The sequence below is a fragment of the Lemur catta genome, chromosome 1, assembly GCF_020740605.2.
Source record: "Lemur catta isolate mLemCat1 chromosome 1, mLemCat1.pri, whole genome shotgun sequence".
Classification (NCBI taxonomy): Eukaryota; Metazoa; Chordata; class Mammalia; order Primates; family Lemuridae; genus Lemur; species Lemur catta.
In genome coordinates this window covers 142,922,032-142,948,943 of record NC_059128.1, presented here as the reverse complement: position 1 = coordinate 142,948,943, position 26,912 = coordinate 142,922,032, and the positions used below count along the sequence as shown (strand labels likewise).

Sequence of the window (26,912 nt, the reverse complement as noted above, 5' to 3'; positions counted from 1 at the left end):
GTTTAGGACAACTCCAGACCCAGGGGGACCGACGAGAGAAACACCTGCCTGATCCACTAAGGCGGCAGAGCCACCTTGCGGAGCTGTCCGAGGTCCTGACTGACGGGCCCTCCAGAGTTACAAAAGAAACCATGCTCTGGGTGGCCATGACAGCCCCGAGGGCTAGTGTCACTGGCGCTCTCATTAAGAGGCCTCACACTGCTTCCAAATTGTGACAGAGCAGTAGAGAAAACCGGATGATTTTTTTCTTTTAAGAAAGACACATCATGTCCAAATTTCAGGACATTTTATATCCCTAATAGTATCTCAGAAAATCGGATTAGATTTCTCCACCATACAAACTGTTTCTTACGCAGTGTTCAAGACACACAGAAAGATGCAGACTAAGACAGTGGCATCTCAGGTGTCACAGCGCAGCCCAAAAACAAAGACACCAACTGCACAGCTAAATTCTCCGTGTCCCCTACTGCGGTGACTGTCCCCGCCATCCCCCCAGCGGTAACCACCCACCTGCATCTGGCATTTATCATTCCCTTGCAGGTCTATAAACTTTCTGCACACCTGAGTATGTGTGTGCCTACAAGCGATATATGACATTTTGGATATTTTTTAAATATTCCATAAATGATTTTTTGCAACATTTTGTTTGCTTGCTCAATATGATGTTTCGGAGATACATCCAAGTTGGTAAATGTGTATCTAGGAAGTTCATTTATTCTTCATTTCTGTATATTAACCCACTGAATTAATATGCCACAATTTAGGCTTCTATTCTCTTACTGACAGATCCTTACTTGCATCTGCTTTCTCAGTATTGCCAACAGTGCCTTAATGACTATGAATATAGAAATCGTATTCAGCACACGGGCAAGATTTCCTTGCAAGTGTCTAACGGGAGTGGAACTGCCTGGCTGCAGGTCTGCATATCTTCTGTTTTACTAGACGTGGCCAATTTTCCCCCACAGTGACTACCCCCAGTTTATGCTCCTCCCTGCGCTAGGTCAGAGTTCTGCTGTCCCACAGCCACGCCAACACTCGACACTGTTAGGCTTCTCCATTTTGGAATCCAGTGGAGGTAAAACGTACCCTAAATTTGCATTACCTTTATTATTCTTTCAACTAAGAAAGGGAAGAGGACAAATTGTTGGTCTTGTACCTCAAGTTGCCATAGGCAAAAAGCAGAATAATTAAATGATAAGATTTCACTCTAAAGTTTCTTGATGTCTGTAAGTGGAAAATGAGGTTTCACTTCTGGTTAAGGGACTCACCACCCAGCCCCCGTTGCACACAAGCTCCAAGCTAAGCGACACAAACACGGGTATTTCTGCATAAATACTGTCAGTAATTTGGGAAGGTAATGTAAACGGTCTAGGGAAGCTTATTTTCTTTCATAAGGACTTCAACTAAGAACCAACAGGTAGGAGGTAGAAATGCTATTTTTTTGGATATAAGAGAAAAGGAATAAAATATCAACGACAGACTGTAAAAGTGTAGCTGACATGGTTCTTTTAAAAACCATTCTGAAGTTTGAATTCTATGCAACAGGCAAAATAATAAGCCCATACCTGCCCTTACACGGAAATTTTTTGGTAGGATTACCAGCACCTAGACCTTTAGAGAAGCCTACTCATAAAATTGCTCTCTTTACTGCAAAGGTAACTTCGACTAATAGGATTCTTTCATGACATGTAAATTTTCATTCTGCAATTTAGACCAGGTTTCATTCTGGCTTAGAAAACAGAATTTCTGATCAAGTATGACAGTGCGCAAACATGTCTATTACCGGATCTGGTGGTCAGAGGGCAGCTCACAATTGCATTTTCAAAGGTTATTGTAAAATGTAAGGCTTTACAGATTAAAAAACATACATTGTTCATAAGCAACTGTGCAAACACAAAGGGTTTCAGGGAACAATTCAAAAGCCAGCAGGGACTTAAGCACTAACCATCAGTGTAAAGATACCAGCGGAACTGTGATAACATGCCACAAAAAGAATGCCTGATGACGACACCTCCAACTATTCCCTGCTCCGTGTGGCAGTTCACAACACACAGCCCTAACCTGGCTCATAATTTCCAAATAGCACATGGACCCTTTTCCTGCAGACTAGAACTACCTAGAGCTACCGGCCAAGAGCAGAAGAGAAACAGGGAATTTAGCTTAGATATTAAAAAAATCAAAAAATGATAGGTGTCTGTTAATGAATAGTAATAGAGAAAAAAAATAAGCTCAAAGTTGAGATATATTCATATTGACCTAAAAGTAGAGACATGACATCTCCACTCAGAGCTACAAGGCGGGAAGGGACAGAGAGCCCTAAATGGGACCCACTTACCTGTCGAGTCCAGGTGAGGGAATAAACAAAGCTCATGAGGTATTTTTTTAACAGGCACTGTGGACGGCAACCTGTCGATAGAGAAAAGGAAACCGTCATGGATTCTGTACTTTAGAGGAAATGGTTACACTCCAAAGTCTTGCCATAATTTAAAGAGACTATTCCAGAAATCTAAGTAAGAGCATCATAAGATAGGCTGTGTGTACAGGAGCAACACCAGTAAGGCTGGGTAAAAAGGTCGTTTCAGAAAAGCTGCTCTCGCATTCTTCTGATGACCCTACAAAGCCTATGGAACATGTGCCCCCGAGTGGCCACCAGTGATCAGTGAGTTTCTTCTGGGTGGCTGCTGGCTGCTGGCTTTGTCTCTTCTCCTAGAATGCAGTAATGTCTTCAATTATATTTTAGACAAGAAACATTAACTTATGTGCAATTAAAGTTAGACTTTTCCACTTACATGTCTGACTGGACACCACCCTCTGCTAATCTTTGATTTCTGATCTCTGTGCCCGTGTGGGTCATGGCCACACTCCACACAAGCCCTTAAAAAAAAATCTATAAACTCATGATTCTTGAAATGTAAAGTAGGTTTATTCCAGGACAGAGTTCTGTTATAGTTCAGTAAAAATGTTGCTGAATAAATATATTTTTTTAAACGCAGCCTTAGGGGGAAAGAGGTGAGTTCGGTTTCACAGGGGCACCCAGGTTGGCCGCTCAGAAACGACACAGTTGAAAAGCTACACGGACAAAAAGGTGACCCGTATAAGAGATCTCAGTGGGCTCAGCTCTCTCTGGCAGCGGTTCTCAAAGTGTGTCCCCAAACCCACAGCAGCAGCATCACCTGGGAACTTGTTAGAAATGCAGATTCTCAGGCCCCACCCCAGACATCCTGAATGAGGAACTCAGGGGATGGGCCCAGCAAGCTGTGTCCTCACAAGCTCTCCAGGCGACTGGCACACGTGAAGGGGAGACCGTTAATCCACGGACCACAAACGCCGGAATGAGGGATTCAAGTACGGATTCAGTCGTGAGCCTGTCACTAATCTTTCTGCATTTACATTGCATTTAGACATGAACCCACAAAATATGCCCACGAAACTGTTATTTTCATTCAAATAACAATGCCGTTAGTGTTCATTTTTTAAAAATTTTAAACTCGAGTACTGCACATGAAAAATGCCATTTTCAGCTCTCTTTCCAAGCATGTATTTTTATTTACTTAAGCAGGCAGAATCACTCAACATGGAATATACGTTTTAGTGCGTTTTAAATATTTTTAAATATATACAAATGTTACCAGCAGTTACTCCTTTTCCAAAACATACTGCCTGCCTGCACGCACTCTGCCCCGATACTCTTTGCTCATAAAATTACAACTGAAACACGGGTGGTGGGGGGAGTGTAACCTATATGTCTTCAGCAGTTTGAGGCTCACAGTATTTTTTTCACATGGAATCTAATTTAATATTTATAAAAACCCTGAAATAAGCATTTTACCAGTGAGGGCATTGAGATGCAGAGAACTCAAGCAACTTGCTCAAGTTCCCCCAGCTGGGAAGCGGCAGAGCTGGAGTCGGATTCGTTTTCCACCTCCCAGGCCCAGCCGAGAGTGGAGAGGGAGAGAGACAACGTCCTGGTGGGGGAAAGAGGCGGCCACACATCTAAACTGTACCTGCCACACTGGGTTGCCGGGGGCGCTAAGAATTGCCAAGCACACAGAGTCATCGCTATCCATGTGTGAGTTTGGGCTGTTTATCAGTTACACCGAGAAGTGACAGTTTGGACTACAAATTCCTTTTAAGCAAGCACTGTGTCTTGAGCATAACAGGTACACAACAAACAGCAGCAGCTACGTTTTACTACCATCTTGACTAGTGCACCCTTTGTTAGCTAACTGTAATAAAAACAGCCATGCTTCCTACCCTCCGTAAAGACACTCTACCATTTACCATGCAGTCTGGGGAAAAGAAAAAAAAGAAAAAAGAAACACGCACTGTTTTTCTGGCTGCACAACTGCAATCTTCCTCTTCTTTTGTGCTGTAAAACAGGCAAAAAAGGAAAACAGAAAATCAGCTTTGTTAGTGGAGCAAATGCATTTTTAAAAACGGGTTATAGTGTAAAAAAAGTGCCCGTGTTAAAGGAACAATTTAAATACCGAAAAGTGATTTCACTCATGCCACAATTTTAAATCAATTTCTTCTAGCATAAAGCGGACATTGGCTCCTCAGATGTGAGATCTTAATAGAACTTAGTACATTTAATCTTATCACCATAGTGGTTTCTTTATTTTAAAATGTGCATTTAATAAGAAAGAAGAAGACTACAGCTATTATACCTCCTGTAAACACATGTGTTCAAGATAAATTGCTGCAAGAATGATTTTTTTTTCCCCATAGAGATTGTGATGAAAGAGATAATGTTACCATAACAGTACCCTCCCAAAGTAGGATCGGAGGCATGCATTTAGACTAAAATTATTTTTTGCCAAAAGGAGAATTAGTGGCTAGCAAATACATCTAGTTGAATACTGACATAAACCAACAAATAATGATATTTTTTTTTTGGATACGAATACTTCCAGTTTATATTTATAACTGATTAGGATCGCCTTAACAAAAATAGACCAAAGCTTCTGGCATCTAATCTAATCTGGCATGCTCAGATAACCCTGCATCTTCCAACATAAGCATAAATTAATTCCAACACAACTTCTAAAAGCTGTTAGAGTCTGGCAGGTTTAGAGTGGGAGTTTGCCTCTTTAAAGCAAAATGCATGTGTAAGAAATACAAGCAAAAATAAATGAGAAAAAATATTTAACAAAATTCCATCCACTATTGACTTTATTTGGTACTCAATTCCAGTTATTACTATGAAAAGCTGTAAACTTCATGATCTCCAAGGTGAAAAATGGGTGCAGAATAACTTGTGTCACTCGGCCTCTGTTCATCGGGTGCGGACACCTGACTGACACTCTGGGGAAGCAGCGAGGATGCAAAGTGTAAAATAAAGAGGAAACATTACTGTGTTCAGCTTAACCCAGGTGTGATTGTGCCCCAGAAAAACTCAAAGCACTTCCATCCTCCCAAATCCGTATGAAAGGAGGCAGAGGCCCCAGGACACTAGGTTCTGTCTGAGGGACAGCAGGGACAACAGAGATGACGAAGCCCCAACCCCATGACAGACCCAGGGACAGCCCGACTGTTGGCCATGCTGGCTGAGTGAGAGAAGAACTCATCATTTTATATCAGAAGGAAAAAAGAATGCCTCTGAGATTAAAATAATTATTCCATGCTCAAAGTTTTAGAAATATTAAATATTTTAAAGTGAGGGGAAAATATTACTCAAATTGGATCAGATTTATTCAACAGGATGGTATAGGGAAAGAAGAAGCCCTGAAAATCCACCTCTGACCTCTGTCTGTAATCTGAACTACCCACTTTGCTTTGCAGAGAATGTCCTATACTGTTCTTAATCAATACTGAGTGGGGGGCCCTTGAAATCCATCAGGGAACTTGAAGCCAACCTTGAGATAGAACTTTGTTTAAAGGAATGTTCTGAGAATCTACAGAAGTGCACCACAGAACAGGCTGCTAGAAAGAGGCAAAGCTAGCATACAAATTCCAAAAAGAAAGTAACAGAAATGCAATCTCTTTAAGGACCCGTAATTTTACATAATACTTTTGATACACATTAGAGTGGAATAATAAATGCAAAGATGTATTAGGTTTGAAGATTTTTAAATGATACCATTTCATGATAATGACCTACAGTGACATACATGAAAACACACTGCTGTATGCATTTAAATGTGTATAAATGTATGTGTGTGTGTGCATGCATGCGTGTTGCTGAATTGTTTAACTACTAATATTGGTTTCGTGTGGTATTTCTGTGATCTAAAGCATGTGAGGCAATACACTTTTTAAAGTACAGTTGAAATCTCACCAATTAGTGTCAAGAGTAGGTAAAGTGTTTATAAATATGTCAGTAAATCACTGGGATCAACTATAATTCCTTTAGGAGAAACTTCATGAGAATATTTAGTTCTTTCTCAGAACTGATAATACAAGAATACAGCATCTAACGCATTTTTTCCCATCAAAACAATGGATTGTGTACAACACTGGGAGTCAAGATTGCAGGTATTTTTTTCTCTTCAACCGCGACATAGTTTGTCCACCTGTGACATGCTTCCAAATGTTCATCTCATGCAGACACTTAAACGACAACTAAGATAAAAACATTAGTGCTCAATGGAAAATCTGAAACCATTTTTGTTTTTTACAGTTTGGCTCTAATTTCTTTACAAAACTGCCTATTTATTCAGCAAGTCGCAGATGTCACCCCCAGCCCCTTCGCCCAGGCCTCACTCACAGGCTGTTTTGTGTGGTGTCGTCAGGGGGTAAGAATTGGCTTCGCACCAGCCCACGGGGAAGATGTCCATGGATTCAACGTCAACAATGACCTCCGGACCAGGAGTCTGCAGCCCTGAGAGATGAGAGATACAGATTTCACCAACAAAGAAACAGAAGGAAAAAAAAAAAACTAGAGCATCCCTGAGACTGAGAAAAACATTCCTCTGAATGTTAAAAAAACAAAAACAAAAGAGACAATGGCAGTGTGCAAGGTATGGTTTTAAGGGAGTCTTCAGTCTTATGACAGGTATAAATGCTCACAATGTAAACGGCAAGAACACAAGGCGTTCAAATAAAGTGGGGGTTTGGGAAAAGTACTTCCCCCTCAACATGGAGCAGAAAGGAGGACTCTGGAACAGACGGGCATCTGAGCCAGAGATGCTGAAAGAGGGAACAGCATCTCCTTTGCCTGGGAATTGCTCTGAGACCAAGGGAACCTGGCACAGCTTGGGGTAGGGGCCACAGGGCCCACACCTAAGCCACCACGACGTGCTTCGCCCAACACCAAGGATCAACCTGCAGCTAAAGACAGTCAAACATCACAGCTGACCAGAACCAGTAAAACTCAAAACAGTGATTATGATGGTGCACAAAGACAAAGCAACCTCTCTAGGGAACTTGCTGACTTATCGGTTTGACTAGAGTCACTTTCTTTCTTTTTTGAGACAGAGTCTCACTCTGTCGCCTGGGCTAGAGAGCGCAACACTGAATGAATAGACATTGTTTCTGTCTAGTATTACATGACTCAACAGATATTTAACCTAAGTACTAAAGGAATCATCAGAAAAACAAGAAAAATTATACTCAAAACAGACAAAAAAAACCTCTGCCAGTATCTTCAGACGTACAAGTAACTCTCCCTGTCCTGAAGGTCACATAATTCTCCAAAGCGTCCAACAAAGAGGACACTGAGCTGTTTCCCATCACACGAGGTCACTGTTTCCTTCTCAGACCCACAAAAATAATAAAGTATTTGTTTCTTAGCAACTCAATAATTTTGCTAACAGATTAAAATCATCTCCTACATGGTATTTTCAGATTTATGTTTAGCTACAAATAAGATTTTCAAGGTCATTAAAAGCAGTACTTCAAAAGGAAGTGTAAAGTGAACTTTATAGCTTATTCCTTCCTAAATTATGACTTTCATCTTCCAATGTTCTGCTAGTTCAAACATCACATCGTATTAAGGCTTTAATACATATACTTCTGCACAATGTATACATTAATATATAGCTAAGGCTGTCTTTACCATACTTTACAATTCTTTGATCCTGTTTCCCATTCAATTAAACAATATTTACGAGCTCAGATGTGTCAGCCACCTTTCCCTCAAGAAAGTTATAGTCCTGCCTTCTCTCATCCCAAGTCTAGCTCATTAAGGCATCTATTCAATGAGAACTGATGGAAAAATGAGTTATTTATCCTGCAGGAGGAAAGTTTTCCTGACCCCAAAACTGTTCAAATCCCATTCTGAATGATGGGTACTAGTTCTTCACTTCTTTTTATCAACCTTATGAAAACAAGACTCATCTGGCTGGACTCAGACAATAAGCTTTTAAGACAAGCTCATTCATTTCCAAACCCAATAGCTTACAAAATAATCCATTAAAAGTGTGTACAGTGCATCTCCTCGATTGTTCTGGGATTGCCAAAAGTACATATGCAAAGCCAGATGTTCCACTGAAGACCACTGCAATATTCTTTAACATAGTCTAGAAAAATCCCTTATAATAACATACAATGATGCTAAGCTGCATCCACTCAGTATAGATTCTATTCGTTGATCTTTATCCAGAAGCTTCACCTCAAAAACCGCCAGGAAGCCTAAATCTCCAGCTATGGGAAAGTGCCTAAGTAAATTTGGGTGCACTCGTATGATGGAATATTCTGCAGCTATAAAAAAGAATGAGACATCTCTTTATATACTTACATGTAAAGATCTCCAAGATGTATTGTTGAGTAAAAAGGCAGGGCACAGAATATTGTGCATATATAGTACACTACCATCTGTTTGAAAAGGGGGAAATAACATATATTCATATGTGCATAAAATAGATCTGGAAGGAAATGCAGAATACTGACGCGCCTGGGCATCTGTCGGGGAAGGAATGAGGGGCCGGGGGCTGGGGCACAGGGAAGGGAGGGAGGATCCGACTAAAGATACTTGTATGGGTTTTTGGCATTTGTGAATGACTTACTAATTTTACAACCACAACCTCCATGAGCACCACAATGACAACACAACGAAAGACACCCAGAGAAGGAAGGGAGGCTGTCCGCCATAAATATGGTGCTGTCATAGAGCTCTGAATTAATGAGGGGCAAGTTACCATAAATGAAAACAAAACTACACAGCCATGAATCATTTCACTGCGGAGAGAACAAAGACGTTCCATGCTCACAAACTCAATTTACAAGCATACACAGTAGTGAGAATCCCCTTTGGAACCTTAAAATAGTTGCGCAGTTTGCTATCTCCTTGCAGACGCTGTCCTCGAACCAGCAGATCAAAGTTCTACCTGTCCCTCTAACTGCAGAGACTGTATCGTGGCTCCCTTTAACCAGTGACATGGGCACTGTGACCAAGTGGGTGACCTGTCCTATCCAGAACACGGGGATGACAAAAGGAGACAGCATATGGTTTCAAGTGTCCTCCTAGGAACACAATCCTATCAATTCTTGAAGTCATGTCATTACCTCACTCCCAGCAAGTCGAAGAGGACAGAGTAGGCAGCGGTGACTTGAGAAGAAAGATGCCTCGTGGGCACCAGAGGCAAGAGGGACACAGGGGCCACGCCCCCCCACGAGGAAGGTAAATGATTTCCACGTGCACAGTAATAGAATTGGAACTACATCTTCATCTCAGCTAAAAGCCGGGACGGGAAGAAAGGGAAGAGATATTTCAGGGAACAAGTTAATCTTGCTTAACATCCCCACTGAAAGTTAGAGGGCACACCAGGTGCCGACAGGCTCGGCCGGGAGAGGAACAGGTGAACCCCCGGCAGAACCCCCGGCAGCCAGTCGGAGAAGCCGTGAGCAAGAACCGCACCCGGACACTCTGCCCACCAGCTCCGCGCTGTCTCCTCTGCGGATGCCGACGGACTCGCACAGCAGCAAAGAGCACTCACTCACCACGGGCCAGACTCTCCTCCATGTTTAATCCTCCCAACCACCCTAACAGATAGGGACTGTTTTCATCGTCATTTTAGAGATAGGTAAACTGAGGCACGGGAAAGCTCAACCAGCTGGTAAGTGGCAGATGCGGGATTTGAACATGGGCCATCTAATCTAACTCCAGGGCCTTAGCAAGCACTTGAGCTGAGCAGTTTTCATTTTCTTTCCTCCTCCTCCTTTTTTTTTTTTTTTTTTTTTTTTTTGGTGGGGGGACAGGGCTATCTAGCATCTGTCTCCTTCCCATTAGGGCCCCATACCCCTTGCACAGAATTTCCATCATGAGGGAGCCACCACCTCCCACCACGGCGAGATGACGGTAGGCTTAGTCTTTCTCTCCAGGAGTTCAGCCCCGCAAGTAAGAATATGTCACCCAGAAGATGTGTTCGTCACAGTGGCAGCTGGAAAACCGACACTTTGCTTTGGTTCCTGCTGCAAGGCCTTCTGGAGAGTTGACTGCATCGGTCCCAGGTCAACAGCCTTCCAAAATAATTCCTAGCTTAATTTAAGACAGCCAGAGGCAGTTCTGTTGCTGGTGACCAAGCACCTAACCAAGCACCTACTTTCAGAACACAATAAATTTGGTAGTATTACAAGCCTCTTCCCAGAGACAGCTTCTGCTCTTGGACTGCTTTCTTTAACTGTCCAGGAAATATTGCTCCCGTATCCTGACCTGCTGAAGCAGCTTCTCCCACAAATGTTTCATACAGGCCACACTTCTTTTTGAAGACTTTAAAACCACCCACACAGGCTTGAAATATAATTATTTTCACATTTGCATTTTCCCTTGTTTCAATTTTCCAAGTATCTGCAAAAAGCTTATCAGACACCTGACTTTTTCACAAATTATGGAAAAGTTAAAGGGGCCGTTTTCTGTACCTGGTCTCCTAAACCCATGAGGTCCGTGCAAACGCCTTGCATGTCTTGCCTACTGACCTCCTACAGTGGCTTACAAACCCTGGAGTGCTTAGGAGACATCCCGGGAGGGGCACTGGGTAAAAATGCAGATTCCCAGACCCTGCTACCAGAGTCTTGGATGCACTGGTCTGGGTGGCCCCAGGAATGTGCATTTTAGTAGGACCCCAGTTGATTACAGTGTGAGGAGCAGTTTACTGGAACTGAGCCAAGTATACAAAAAAATAAACTATCAAGGAGTTTTTAAAATTTAGCTTCAAGTATAAAATATTTCACTATCTCAAAATTTGGTTGGCAAAACAGCAGTTCTTAAGGGAACCTTGTATCTTAAATCGCTATTTTGTTCAGGAATATACATTGTATCTACTCAGCAGCCATGTAGCAAACAAAGTAACCATGACCTCCTGTAAAAACATCCTTTGTGAAATGTGCAGATGGAGTGGAGCCCCGAGTGGCAGATTACAGCATCAGTGACAGTATCACAACGGTCACGGACACAAGTGGCCCTTTCTGATGGAGCACAGGCTCCTGCAGGGTAGCAAATCTGAAAAGAAGAGGTGTCACCTAATAATAATGTCATCAGCAATCTACATTTTGCTGAGCACTTTCACTATTCTAACACTCAGCACTTTATGGATATTAATTCACTCAGCCAACCCCCTCCACCATCCTACAGGGTAGACTGTATTATTAGACACATTTTATAGACCAGCACAAATAAGAAAAGAGATTTTTAAACTCATACAGTATCAAGATTACACCTCCAGGCAGCATCTGTGTGTCCCCAAGGGAAAGGCTGCTGTATGCTGTGCTATGGAGTTTAGTCTCTACTCCGTGAGAAAAATACAGACTTAATCATAGAGCCCCGAGAAGACGGCCGAGCAAGCTGGAGGGAGACTCCTGACATGGTGACAGCAGGGGCTGAGAGCTGGCCTGTGGCAGTGAGAACAGGGGAGACAGAGACGGAGACAGGCATGTACGGAGTGTTTTTTGCCATTATTGACTGTGGAAAAATTGTACTTTCTTTAAATTTCCTTTCAGAGGGCAGCAAAAAAGCAAAGATCATGAGATGCCAGTAACAACTTGAGTTGATGGGTTAAGTTTCCTGAACTTAAATGTTGACACTTCTCCGCAGACCTGAGAACTTTGGGTCTTCTTCATTTTTTTGTTTGTTTGTTTTTTCGTGCTCGGTATATTTGTTTTTGACAAACTGGAAAAGAAAGAGATTGGATAAGAAATCCTACGGGGCCATCTTTCCCTTCCTGCATTCAAAGTGCAAAAACAGTAACGGCAAAGCCCCCACCTGTTTGAATTTATAAGTTTAATTTACAACTGCAAGACTGGGTTTTACTGTTCACGTTCTAAACCTCTCTTCAAACATTTCTGCAGTGGCCACAACGGAAACAGCTAAATAACGTAGCAGTGATGAAGCTTGCCTGTCACCATGACTTTTATCACGCAAAAGGAATTCTGGCCTCGGCTGAAAGACTAAAATACTCGGTATTTGGGAAAATGACATAGAGCATAACACATCTCTTCTAAGCAGAAGGAAAAGAATATGAGTAATAATGAGGACAAAAATAACAGAGGACATTTACCAAGTTGTTCTGCAGTTCTGAAGCTGTTTTAGGTGATTCCCAGGGATCAATTAACATAATGCACATGACCACCTTCCGAGGCAGGTGGTGTCTTACCCCATTTTATACGTGGGGGGGGTCCGGGCACTGCTCTGCTCAACCAAGCACCGTGTCCTCCAACACAGCAGGCGCCGAGCCCCCCTGCACGGCTCCCACCCCTGGGGGCAGGACCCCCAAGAGGCAGCAAAAACTCAGCAGAGAGTGGGTCTGCCCGAGCACCAGGGGCAGCTTGTTGACAGGTTTAATCTCACTCTTCCCTCCTCGAAGTCCCACTCAGCCTGGCTTGGGGGTCTCCTAGGGATGACCCCACACACTCTTACCACACAAGACAAACCGGACACCAGGAAGCGGCTCAGTGCCGAGGACGACTTGAGCATGTCCTGGAGGAACCAGGCTCACGGCTGAGTCTTTGTCTGACTCCTAGGGATTTTCTCTTCACTCTTTCTGGCAAATGCTTCCTGAGATCTATGCTAACTGCTTTAATGCAAACAAAGTCCCTGGTGTGAGTAATTAAGTCACTGCCATTTCAGAAACGAGAACACCAGGGCTCAAGAGGATTTAGCAACTTGCTCGAGGCCACAGAGCTGTCAGGGACCCGCAGGTACACCTGGCTCTGTCGGGCTCCAAACTGTCATGGGCACAGCCGTCTGCTGCTGCTACGTCTCCCCTGCAGAACCCTAGATCACAGTGACCCGTGTGATGACGCAGTTTGCCTGCTGTCCCATTCGGTGTCCCATCTCCTTAGTACCCCTTTTGTTCCTAAAAGTCTCCTCGTTTAAACAAAGCATATTGTCACTATCCCTATATGTTCTGAAGCCTCTGATGAGGTCTTCAGAATCAAAATTCTGGCTCCCAGCTACCTATCCTCACCTGGAAGTCCCATCCATGTCTTGAAACACAACTGTCTCAATTTAAACTTGGTTCCCTCCAAACCTGTTCTTCCTCTGCGTTCCTAACCCTTTTAATGTGACCCTGGGGACACTTCCAAGAAGTCCAGGACTAGCGAGTGGCCACTCTGTCAACCAACTCTCTAACCCTGCATCAACCATGGGCTTTCTGCATCTTAATATTCTTGCCAATGAAGCAGCCGGGCCCATGAGGATGAAAAAGGCAATACGGCGAATTATGATGAAAGTATATAGACATAAAGCATTATTATCATTAATACATCTTGATAAAAATCTTTTTCAAACAAACACTGAATGATTCTCCTCTTCTGCGGTCCCCAGAGTAGCTAACTTTATAGTGACAGGAAGCAGAACAGCGGCTGCCAGGGGCTGGGGTGGGGGCGGGAGAGCTTAGTTTAACGGACAGAGAGTTTCAGTTCTGCAAGATGAAAACGTTCACAGATGAACACGGTGTGGTTCCACCACTGTGTGGATGGACTTAGTGCCACTGAACTGTGGCCTTAAACACGGTTAGTTAAAACAGTAAATTGGACGTTACATATATTTTAACACCATTTTTAAAAAAATAAAATAATTCTTTTCAATAAAATCTCCCTCCTCCTGTAGAACTGTGGGTAAAATGCTAACCTCTTCAAAGTCCTTGTCTATCCGTTGCATGAACCACTAAAAACGTGAGCTAGAAACCTACTTGGTCTCTTTGGCAGTGCAAAATAGGTGGGGCGTGTGTCTATATTTAGTAAAGTGTCCAGGAAAAAAATGGTACTGAGAAAGTGGACCCCACAAGAGAAGCCAGAGAAGGCAACACAAAGATATAAAATCCTCTTAGGGTTAAAACAAGTTAACATCTGTCCCATAAGAAAACAATGGGGAATACATAGAAAGTCCCCTGGCTTGTGAGAAGGCAGACCTGTGCCTCTATGTGAGCCACTTATGCCAGAGACATTGAAACTGAAAGCAGCTTAGTTACATGGACGTTTGTGACCACGGACATGATGACTCACAGCAGCAGAATACTCTCCAAAACACTGACCGCCATCCTCCATCATCATAAATGACCTTTGCTAACTACCATTGGGATTTTGTGAGAGTTTAAAATTCTTTTCAAATATGCGCCTAAAATAATCACACTCATCTCACACAGTTTACTCATTGCTCCCTCCTCAACGACAGCCCCTTTTAAAGATACTTAAACAGTGACTTGACTTCAAGAGAAGTCAAATATTAACTAGAAATAATCATTTTAATTACCTAAAAGTCGTCAATCAGCTGTGTTGAGAAGACTTCAGATCCATTTAAGACATAAAAATAACTAACAAGATTGTTACAAAGTACTTTATAAAGAGTCAAATAAACGGTTTATAATCAGAATCATCGTCGCCATATAAAATAATTTAACAGCCACAAAGTGACCGTGATGAATCTCTACCATTTTATCCTTTCTACATAAAACTGTGAAATAATGAGAAATTAAGTGACATTGTGCTGCCACTTTAAAAGGTAAATGCTCTGTAAGGGCCAAAACCAAAACAAAACAAGAACAAAAAACTAAATTCAAGCAAGACCAAGGAAACTGGCTAGAATTTTATTTGATTTGTGTGCAATATATTTTTTTAAGTGACAACAAAGATGCAAAATTTTGACCAATAATTACAGATAATATTCAACAGATAATATTATAACATTAAACAGATAATATTCAAAAGACTGCTTACAAAAGCTTTTCTTTTTTAGAGACACGGTCTTGCTCTGTTGCCCAGGCTGGAGTGCAGTGGCCTCATCGTAGCTCACTGCAACCTCAAACTCTTGGGCTCAAAGAATCCTCCCTCAGGCTCCCTAGTAGCTGGGACTACAGGTGCTCAACACCGCACCTGGCTAATTTTTCTATTTTTTTGTAGAGAAGGGGTCTCACTATATTGCCCAGGCTGGTCTCAAGCCATCCTCCCACCTCAACATCCCAAAGGACTAAGATTACAGGCATGAGCCACTGCGTCCAGTGCACAAAAACTTTTTTTTTTAAACCGTGTAAGGTCTGCAAAAATAGACAATCTATTTTCTGACATGGCAACTAATGGTAACAAATTTTCGTTACCATACGATGAAAGCACTCCAGGGAATAAGAAGAAGATCGGATGTGAGCTGACTTCCAGTTCTTTGTTATAAAACCAAACATTTGTAACCAAAGGTAGACCAGCAAAAGGAGAAAACACCAGCAAAAATGTCAAATATACACTAAATGTCGCTCATCACTCTTTCTAAGTGGAAAGCTGTAGGGTCAGGTGAATTAAGCAACAGAGAAAATGTCAAAAGCCATGAATTTGAACCCCAGGCAGATCTTAACGGCTTAGCTAGTTTCTCCACCTATAAAAATCAGGACACCCTTGCTGCTGTTTGTGTTAGGTAATTAGTAGGCGTAAAGCACGCTGAAAGTGGAAACTGCTAAATAAATAATGACTGCCGAAGAATTCTAACCATAATGTGCTAAATAATAATGACGAAACCTGGGCTTCTAATGTTACCACTTTTTGTTTTCAAATTAATAGTGCAAATAAGACTCCAGTCTCATAAATATGGCTTAGCGTTGTGTTAGACCGCAAGTTAAATTTAGGGATCAGGAAGCACAGAAGGGATCTTGTTTCTCCAAGAGCAGTTGACTCAACTATAGATGGAGCAACAAAAAGAAAGTCACATTCTATTCCGGTAGCTACAGAAATACCACCACATTGCCTGTGTCTACATTTTGGTTAATTCCAAATAGAGGCCATTCTTCTTGAAATCAACTTTTTGAGAATTTCTATTTATTTCAAATAGATTTTGAAACCCTACATTTTAGTAATGTTTTAAACTGTTTTCTGGAAATTGGCAACGCAATGATATCAACTAAAAAATTACTGTTCTCTAACTTTTGCAGTGCCTTTGACTGCAGTGTGTGAGACTGTAGGCCGATCTAAGAACTTTCCAGGCCTTTTAGACTTGCTTACTGAGGGAGTAAGGACAGAGAAGATATTTGCACCAATTCTATGACCTTCCTTCTTAACTTTTTATTCCAATGGTGGTATGAGTATGTCATAATATTTAAACTATGGACCAGGAAACTTAACATTATTTTACTATTCATAACTATGCTTTTTTGTTTTTGCACATATACACCTGAAGTAACTACTGAGTACTGTGAAATCTTAAAAAAAAAAAAACCAAAGAATTATAAATCATAGAAAGATGTGAAAACCTCAGAGATCAAATCCATTTTAATTATTTCTCATTGAAAATACAACATATGGAAAATACAGTCTTCTATCTAAATCCAAAATCTGACCTAAGTTCTGCTCACAAAATATGGACACTTGTAAATAAACTGTAGCTATAAAGAATAGTTTTGACATCACTGAATAAACAAGCCTACATCTTATTTACTATATATTTGGGGAGAAAGACACCCTTTAGTTACCATTTTAAGGAAAAATTAAACATCTACAAAAGAAACCAAAGTAAATGGTATTATGCACATTAAAATCCCAATACATAATTTTATCCTTATAACCAAGACCTCAAATACCAGTTTTAGTGACTCATATTAATTTAATTGTGACATTAGCTCTTATAATCACGATGTAAAAAGACCACTATGTTCCAAACACAATTATCTCACCAGCATCTCATTTCATGAAATCATTAGTTAAGATGAGAGCCTCTGAATACATTTATATCTGATTAGTTTCACTTATTTAAGAGCACTGAATAATTTAAGATCCTTTTAAACATAAGGGAAGCAGGAGACATGCTTCTGGGAAGTGCTGAATCCCCCCATACCCCGCGGTTTCCAGATGGGCCCCACGTTTTTCCCAATGACCGCCAGTTGTGCGTACCTTCCAGGTGAAGCCACATCAGCCTCCCCTTCACGCTGACAACGGAGGCCACACAGAGCTCTCCTGGATTCCTGGGGTTCACCGCTTCAAGTTTCATGTTCTTTGTGAAACCTCGGCTGAATGATGTCTGGAAGAGAAACAGAACTAACACTGAGCCAACAGCCAGGGCAAGACAGTGGGCAGAACAGAGCCGGCCAGATGAAGAAACAGAAATGCACACGCCTGCACACACAACTTATTTATAAGACAGGGTTGTTGACGTGTTTGTCTTTCCCATCATTCATGAGACAAGAACCAGGTGTTCTTCATGTAGGTATCCCAGAAATTAGAACTGTGCTTGACACACAGTTGGTGTCTAATAATATTGGTTGTATGAGTGAGAGTATGAATATATTCTCTTTTTCTAGTTCCATATGCACCCTTACTGCTATGGGATCACTGAGGTACACATCATTTCTTCTACTTTCCTATATTCCTTGATAAAATCATGCCTGTTGGTCTAAAGATCACACTTTGAGAACACTACTTTAGATAACTGAGCTTAGTTATAACAGGGGCTTTAAAATACTGGTCTGTTAATTCCAACATCTGGGTCATGCTGGGTTTAGTCCATGTTGATAATCTTTGCTACTGAGAATGAGTCTAATTTTTCAATTTCTTCATGTCCTGAGAAACGATGGGTTGAAACATGAATATTTTAAATGTTATGCTGTGGAGACTCTGGATTATGTTATATTCCTCCCACGAGTGTCCGCTTTTCTGCTTTAGCAAGCAATTAACTGGGCTGCGCTCAAACTACAAATTCTGTCTCTTGAGAAGTAGCTCAAATCTCAGTTGAGTTCTTTCATCCTTATCAAGGCTGCTTGGAGTCTGCCTGGTACATACATAATTCAGGGATGAACCAAAGATCCAGGCAGAATTTATACATAGAATTTGTGGTTCCCAACCCTGGCTCTCTACCGTCTGAGTGCCCCTTCACTTTCCAGTGTCTGTGGTTGCCCAAATTCCGTAATCTGCTTCACCAGGCCAGAAAGGCCATAAATTTTATATCACTCTTTAAGTCGTCCCATATGTTGCCAACTGCGGCTGCCCTCAGGCTAAAAGTCTGAATAAATGGGACAATCACCCCATGCTGTTCCTTTTTTTCCAACCACCTGCTCCCCTGCACAATGTGCCTGCTTTCGTTCATTCTCCACTTCCCTCACATAGTTTTTGGTACAGTGTCCTGAGTTTAGTTGTTGTATTTGCAGAGGGGTCAATTCAGTCCAAGCTTACGCAGCCAACACTGAAAGCAAAACTCCTTCCTAACATGATTTTTAAATAAATAGGAAATTTTCCAAAATCACCAACTACTACAAATTATAATCAGACATGTTACAAAACTATATACATATATTTATTTTGAAATATATACCCCAAGATAAATAGCTTCCTATAAGGTAAAAGAAAATACATATTTATGTGACCCATGTAAAGAAATCAAGGTACTTCACATTTACATCTGTTTTTATAAAACTTAAGTTGAAAAACACAATTGTATTATCATATAACCAGAAGGAAATTATCCAATGCATGTTATGAAATCAATTGGCTCCTTTTCTTGATGTCTCTTTGGGATATTCTAGGTGGGCAATTTTTTTCTGCAAGTCATCCTGCCTCATCCACGGCTCTTACGCACTGAGCTGCTTTCTGATAATACAACTCGACAGGCTGCTTGGAAAAGCTCTAAGTAAGTTAAAATGCATTTTGTCCTACTTAATAAGGGAACACTACAACCACATAACCTATTTTCGCTTCAGTCCACAGCTTGAGGGTAATTGATAAAGGATCAATACCAAAACTGTTAGCTGGGAGTTTATTTTCCTAAGCATTTGGCTGCATCCCTCCCTTTGCTAACAGCCTCTGATTGTTAAGCATCCCCGGGGGAAATGTCTTCCAGGCATCCAATCCCACACTAGCTCTCCTCCAGTACACTCGAGATGTGTGATTAAAAAATGAATTCATAATAAGCATTCCATTAAAGCACACTTGTAGCCAGCTAACACATTCAGCAAAGCACCAGTAATGCGATGCACATGCCAACGGTCCTGTCTATTAAATAAACAGAGAGCCGGAAACAAAGGCGCTCTTAATGAACACAGCAGCAAAGTCATTAAAACAGATTTAATCTTGGTAGCTAAATCCCGCAAGTGCAGAAGCCACTTGGGAACGTGGCTACTTGCCCCACAATTAAAAGCCATTTGGACAAGTCCTGGCTGAATGGGAGCAGAGGGCGTGTTAAAAGCTTTAGTGGAGCTACATTGTCATAGAAGCAGTAACTCCTTATAAGGGAAGATGCCAGAATTTTCTTCCCAAAGCTAAAGAGTCAGGGAAGGAATCATTTCTCTTGTCGGGCACAAAGCGCCATCTCAGGCGGGTTTGGGGTATCACAGAGGGTTTCCCCAGTCCTAAATGGAAGGCAGACAGGCCGGCAGATTCTGCAAAAGCAGTATCAACACGGGGAGAGGTCAGGTTAGACAGCGCTGGATGTATTAAGCCCTGGGAGCCTCAGGAACCAACCAGCTGCAGTCCTAGTCCTCGTGGGGCCTGGGTGACACAGCCAGCCGTCCCTGTCACCTACACACGCCGCACAGTTCTTCCACGCTACAGAGAAGCTGCTGTCGTGCAAAGGCGGAGTCGTCCAGTGCAAAGGTCGTTCGACCATGTGAGCAGCCCTGATTTCCAGCCCTGCCACTGCTCGGTTCCAGAATGTACCAGCACAAGTTGACCCAGGAACCAAACTGCTTAATAGTCCAAAATCTGATTTCCACGTACACTCGGTTTTGAGCTTCTTCCTATGAAGCCAACCCTTTCTCATCTCATTTTTCATATTCTGTTATCTCCACAGTACTAATTACTGGTGGGGTGTCAACGACCCAGCAGCTCTCGGAGAACGTGTTCAGAACACAGGGCTTTGATTTGGGAATGCTCTCCGCCGTTTCATCTGCAGATCCCAATTAAAACGGAGACTGTATCTTTTTCTCAGCATAAGGAATTAACTTATATAACTAAAATTATGCTGAACACACCAGGCTATGCATTTAAGCCTCATTCTTAAAAACAGAGATAATAATTCATATTTCTTTTCACAGTTCCTAGAATTGACGAATTATTTGTAATTTTACAAACTACAGTCATGTGCTGTATAATAACATTTCGGTCAAGGATGGACCAATTATACAACAGTGGTCCCATGAGATTATAATGGTTATGCCATATATTTATAGCTGAGGTGTAGCAGGCTGCACCATCTAGGTTGTGGACGTACACTCTACAATGTTCACACAACAAAACTGCCTGACGATGCATTTCTCAGAACGTATCCCCATCATCAAGTGACACACGACTGTACTTTATAAAACCACCTCCTATAATTATGCAAGAACACACGTGTGCACACACATACTCATTGTTATTTTACACATCACAAACATCCTAGCACCATGCCAATTCGCTCTACTTGAACAAGATAATAGCTTAAAGTAAGCAATGCACAAGACTGACTAGCACCTCACCAGTAATCAAAGAAAAAACTGAAGACCGTATTTTAAGAACAGACGACCTCAGGGGCAAAGAATCTATGGGTGAGCTTGTCGATACAACGCCACATAGTGAAGGCATGCCTAATGGGGCACAGACAGCTCGCTGTCCCTCAAAATTTGTCCTCTTCCTTCCACAGTACAGAACCGTATCTGGGCAAAGAAGAGCAAGACCCACTTCCTGGCCTCATTGATGGCATCGTGCAGCCACCAGTAGAAGGTAAACAGAAGTATTGATAATATAGTCATTCTCGGGCTACAGCATTTAGAACTTGGTCTCTTTTCGCATCTGCTGGCTAGATTCAGTGACTCTAGCCCCAGACTCAACCATCAGGAACACCGTGGGCTCTTCCTTAAGTGAGACTCTGCCGCTGACTTTCAACTTCCTCCAGCCACCGTGTACTTACTAGTCAATCTGCTACCACAGCCCAGCCGCACCCTAACACACACACAGCCTGAACGGGGCACTTTTCAAAAACTCTACAAGTTTTGTAATTCTCCAGTGCAGGGTACTCCAGCTTTGCTCAATCAATAGAAAGTGACTTATAAAACTTACGGTCAACAACATCTATGATAAAAAAAAAAAAAAAAAGGTGGTCACATCTCTGCAAGCGTCTTACATTTCTGAAGCAGAACGGAGGTGCTTCTTCCGCGCCATGCTGCTTGTGATAATCTGCCCAGTCGAAGTCCTGGCCAGAGTAACCTGTGAATGACAAAACGCAGGTAACACCACGTTAGCCAAGCTACAGTCCAGACAAATGGACAAAATAAGAAGGGGTGTAGGTGCAGGTCCCCAAAGAAGAAAGTTCTCTTAAGCCTAACAGCACTTCAGAGTGCATGAAGTCAAATGAAGTATTTTGGAAAACGTGACTTGATTAGCACTGCGCTCAGGTAAGGCATCGTTATCTTGAACCCAGGTGAGGAGGGTGGGCTCACCTGCAGCGCCACCTGCTGGTGGAGAGACAGAAATGGCACAAAACACACGCTCACAGCCCAACCTGCAGAAATAGACAAAGACCCCTCCTGCAACCTCTTTGCAAGTAAATTCTCAGGTCATGCGAACTTAATTCTTGGTATCTTGTGGAAATCACGAGATTTTATGGGTGGGGGGGGACAAGACAAGGGATGGTTTTTAAAAACTGTAACAGAAGAGGGCAAAGAAGGAGCAGGGGTTGGAGGGATGAGGCGCCCAAAGGAAGGAAGAGGAGGAAGCAACCTTGGAACTGGGCTTCGAGGGTGACGGAAAACGAGTATTGGAAAGACTGGCCTCCGGCGTGACACCGGGGACAGTCTGGTCACGGGAGGTGTTGGAAAAACAGCTATTCATCTATACCGAATTGAACTAAATATGGAGCCCACCAAAGGGGTCTCTTTTCTCTTTCCTTGTTTTCTCTCTCTTCCTTCCTTTCACTCTTTTCCTTCCTTTCTTTTCACTTCATGGGGGGGCTGCAATTACACAGTATATTTATCCATTGTGACCACCACGGCACACACGACAGGAGACGGAGAAAGAGTCACGGATGAGAGATCAGGAAGACATAACCCAGGTAGGAAAATGCCTCTTAATATGAGTATTCTCTACACGAAATCAAACCAATGTGGCATGCCACAGAAAAGGGAGAAAGACCTTTAAAATTTTCCTGGAAACACGGAATGGAAATGAAAAATATAGTCCAATTACACTTAACTGAAAGCGTGTAGAATGGCACCGCTGTCTTCACTCACTGTGTGCTCTCTTCATGGGTTGAGAGGTACGCAGAATAAATCTATACGGGATTTCTCAACTCTGTTTTTGACCCAAATCTCTCAATTTCTTTCCCTCATATTGTCATAAATTTGACAACTGCAAACTCACTTGACGTGAGGACTTTAGGTGCTGAATCCCATGGTGGCAGAAGGACCACAGAGACTCTTTCTTAAAGAAACTCAAGATGCTGGTTTCCTCCTACCCCCATCTGTGCTCTCAAGCACAGGATAGGTGTTATTTCCATTAACTAAGCTCAGTTTACCCAATTTGCTTAAGGATGGGAGGCGGGTAACTGACCAAGAAAGCAGCCGTCCTCCGGTCCCACACACTGACCCCGACACTGCCATGGGCTGCAGAGCTCTCCCCTTCTCCCCTGAGACATCTGCTTCATTCTGTACAGACTGACGATCCTTTTCCAAAAGGCAGTAAGAAGTGTCAAGAGTTTTGAGACATTTAACAAACTCTTTCCAGCTAGTTTCAAAGAGGTTCGTTCCTCAACTCCTTCCACCTGCCCTTCCCTCCCCACCCCCCTTCCCCTCGCAGCTGTCCCTCCAGCTAAATGGCTCTTGCGTCACAGGTTTCTGCCAGGGACCAAACTGACTTTCTCCTGAACATTTTTAAACAAAACAAAACATATCTTAAGGTAACACAATGCAAGTTTCTTTACAATTAGTATAATCCTCCACTTTGAGCACAGTCTCTCTGGAAGGGTTTTGATCTAACCCCTGCATTATTGTAGAAGGACAGAAGAATTAGTCCCAAGGCACCTGACACTGGCAAGAGTTTCCTAGCAGTAAAAGGGGCACCCACTCTGAGATGATAGTAGCAGGGTTTCGGTCCCAGCCCTACCAGTCCCTGGATGGACCACGGGAGAGCAAGTTAAATCTTCCGTGCCTGACCCTCCTCATCCACAAACTCCCAAAACAAAGAGCAGAGGTTTAGGGCCCTGTGGCTGCTGCATTCTATGATTCCGAGTCACCATTACTAACTATCTCAGTGCTGCTACTAAGGACTTGGTTCCTTCTCTCTGTGACTAATTCCCTTCTCTCCTTCGGGGAGAAAAGTGTGCCGAGGTTGGACAAAGAGAGGTTCCAGAACAAGGCATTGCTCTGGGAGACCTCACAACTCAATCCATGGAGACGAGATGAACCTCCGCAACACGAGGATCCCACTGGAATGGGGTCTTGGCAGACTGACTCTGTTCAGGTCAAGATTTCCTGTTCTGTCATCTCCTCCCTGGACCTCCACTACTTCCTGAGTTAGTTTTGTGAGCAGCAGAGAAAGGCAGGATAGGAAAAACCTGTATAGATGAACAGCAGAGCATTTTCTGATACAGCATGACATTGGGGTGCTCTTCATGGTCAGTAGCTGCTCGGATGAAACTTTCCAAGTTAGAAGTCACCCCTAGTCCTTACATATCAATGCGTAGCTGGGTTGTCTACAGCCAACTTCTAATGTACGTCAACCCACGATATAAAATATCAAGTTCCATGTTATCTTGGATCTGTTAATACATTTAACCCTTCGATATATATCCAGCCCTCAACCCTCTGACTATGGGGAGCCATTTCCAATCTAATAATTTCTGGATACAATCAAGTCTTGCCGAGTGTGTTCTAAGCAACAATTAATTATTCTGCCCCTACAACGCACTCATTTTCTTGAACATGTGAACAGCGTAGAGGATAACTCCTCCTTCTCTTAAAGACCTTTATTCACTTCCATCACTTAAAATTCTTTTCCTTTGGGCTGATAATGAGCTCTCTTTGTAAGGCAGTTTTGTGACAGCTCAGAAAAATAACTGCTGCGTAAAAACAAATCGCTGTGGATTGTATAACAGAGACAACAGGGGCCAATTACGTTCATTAATCAACAAAGACAGAACAAGAAGTACCGAGGCTTAACTGCAGCCAGGAAAACATGTTTTAAACCTGGAGGGAGGGAAACAGCAGAGAGAAGAAAATAAAAGGAAATAAAACCCCTCAGGCTATTAAAATTTGCAACAAGCTGCCATGGGAGACTGTTGAGCCACAACCATTAGAGTTATTTAAGCTTTTATTAGTGTTTATTCTGAATGAAGCTCCCCCTGGGACAGGTCCAGAAGGGAAGAGGTGGACGACCCTTCTCCCTCTGATACAAATGTGCGGACATAAAACAGCTCTCTGGGCACGCAGTGCTCCTGGTGGTGCCAACGGACAGTCCTTTGGAAAAACTATTTTGTTCATACCCTCTGACACAATTTCACTTCTGGGAACTTAACCCATAAAAACGGCCCTAAAAACTGAAAAAGTGTTATACATTAAGATATTTATGGCATCGTGACTGCTAATAGGGGGATAAAAACAAACAACTTTCCATGCAGTCAGAGCAAAAGAGACAGGACGTATCCAGGCCCACGGAATGTCACGACAGGCATGAAATCGCACGTAGTAAGTTAAAAAAAAATACTCATAAAAAATAATAGCTATGGCTTTAGATCAAAAGACTGGGCTACAAACACACACAGAATTAGTAGATTTATATAAAAATGTGCAAAGAAAAAGACCAGAGGAAATGTAAGAATTTAGTAATAAATATCACAATCATCGTTTGGGCAGTAGGACTCTTGGCTACTTTTTTCCTCTACCTCTTTGTGTTGCCCAAGTTTTCAATAACGATGGCACAATTATTTCATTAATAAAAAGTATTTGAAACACAGCATCTTTGATCTGTTTTAAAGGATCATCAAGGCACTGGCCGCTCGGCTGAGGGCCTGTCCGGCGTGTGGACCACACCACGACCGCCTCTGAACCGCCTGCCTCCAGGTTCCTGTCTGCCCACAGGATCCGGATTTTACCCAGTTCCTGGAGGAAGCGAATCAGTGACTCACAACCACCCTGAGACAATCGTGGTGGCTGCCTGCCCCTTGCCTGTGGCTTGAGACAGGGGTAAGGGACAGGTTTGAAAAAAAGACCTCTCCCTCTGATAAAAGAGACAGGCCAGAATAAAAGCTCCTCTTCGAGAAATATTCACTGCAAGTCTCCAGTTCGCCAGACTCTGGTTAGTTGCTGGTGTGATAAGGGTGGAAAAGGCTTTGGCAGTCACTGGGAGTGACAGACACGTAGTCTGGCAGCAGTGTCACAGCGGGGTAAAGCAAGGACAGAGAGAGACATGGAGAATTAGGCAAGATGGCTCTGAAGATCTCACCACGTGGGACTCAACAGCAAACAGCCCTGGGGGAGAGATCATCTTCACCCCCGAGAACGCTTACTTTATTAAATGTTAGAAGAGCATGTGCAAATAGCAAGCTTGCTTAACTTTTAGTTCAAATCTTGTTTGGAAAGGGAAAGTGATACAATAATCTTCGAAGATCAGCAAATACCAGGATCCAGATATCTGAACGAAACAGACGTAACATAACCCACGTTCTAAGATCAGGTTCTCGGTCCTCGTTCAGAAAATCTCATGACTCATCGAGCTGTTCCTTTGGGCATTTTTTCAGTGCATTACTCTTCTGATTGAAAACTGACCTTTCTCCTTTCAAGTCCAAGCTTTCACTGTTTTTGAAAGAACCAAAATTCCTTGAACACCTGCTGAAGCCACATGCTCAATCTTGTCACTTCACGGGACGGGTGCCCTGGAGGTGATATCCCACAGCCCTGAGCTGGCTGAGCTGCCCTGGGAGCCAGTCTGTCTACTCTGGAGATGCCTTTGGAAACACTGCCTGTTTCTGTCTCATGAAGGAGCTTCTGCACATCCCAGGCAGGACGGCAAAAACCCCAGTAACTAACTCAAGCGTTTCTTCTCATCCACGCTGTTTGCTAAACAACTACAACCTCCCTCTTGAAATCTTCCAACCTCCCCTATATTCTCAGCTGATGTTCAATTGTCAGGCCTCCCTGATGCAGATCTTTAAAATCTACTCATTTGCTAATTTCCAATTGAATTATTCTATCTTCATGGAACAGTGCAGGAAAAAACAGCAATGGAAAACAAGGAAAGAGAAGAGAAACCAGTCGGTTTAGTACAAACACCAGCCATACCACCTCCCTTATCTTTTAAAATAAGAATTATGTTGCCAAGTATTTAATTATCAGTCATGGTGTGACACTTAATATACTTCATTGTCTGGGGGCATGTTCAACGTGCTGTTTTGAATTATAAACATAATGTTAAGGGACACAGATATGTCCCCAGATGGAGCCTGACATCAAATAAGTATCAGCTGTCAACAGCAAAGCCATCTTAAAAATCCTGAAGAATGAAGTGAATTTAGGGATAAATGAAAAAAAAGGGGGGGCGGGGTTCTTCATTTTCAACAATCAAAACTATTGGAAGATACTGAAAGTGACCCAGAGCTGAGCGTC

At 42.5% G+C, this 26,912-nt stretch overlaps 1 protein-coding gene across 1 annotated transcript in view; it reads right to left on the bottom strand.

Moving 5' to 3' along the window:
- Window positions 1-26,912, bottom strand: part of SFMBT2 (Scm like with four mbt domains 2) — a 149,863-nt gene that overhangs the window by 20,700 nt on the left and 102,251 nt on the right. Inside the window, exons 10-14 of the mRNA XM_045536215.1 lie at window positions 21,440-21,522; window positions 17,242-17,368; window positions 6,707-6,820; window positions 4,327-4,369; window positions 2,336-2,406 (exon numbers count right to left, since the gene is read on the bottom strand). Coding sequence (XP_045392171.1) covers window positions 2,336-2,406; window positions 4,327-4,369; window positions 6,707-6,820; window positions 17,242-17,368; window positions 21,440-21,522 — 438 coding nt within the window. The remainder of the gene's footprint in view (window positions 1-2,335; window positions 2,407-4,326; window positions 4,370-6,706; window positions 6,821-17,241; window positions 17,369-21,439; window positions 21,523-26,912) is intronic.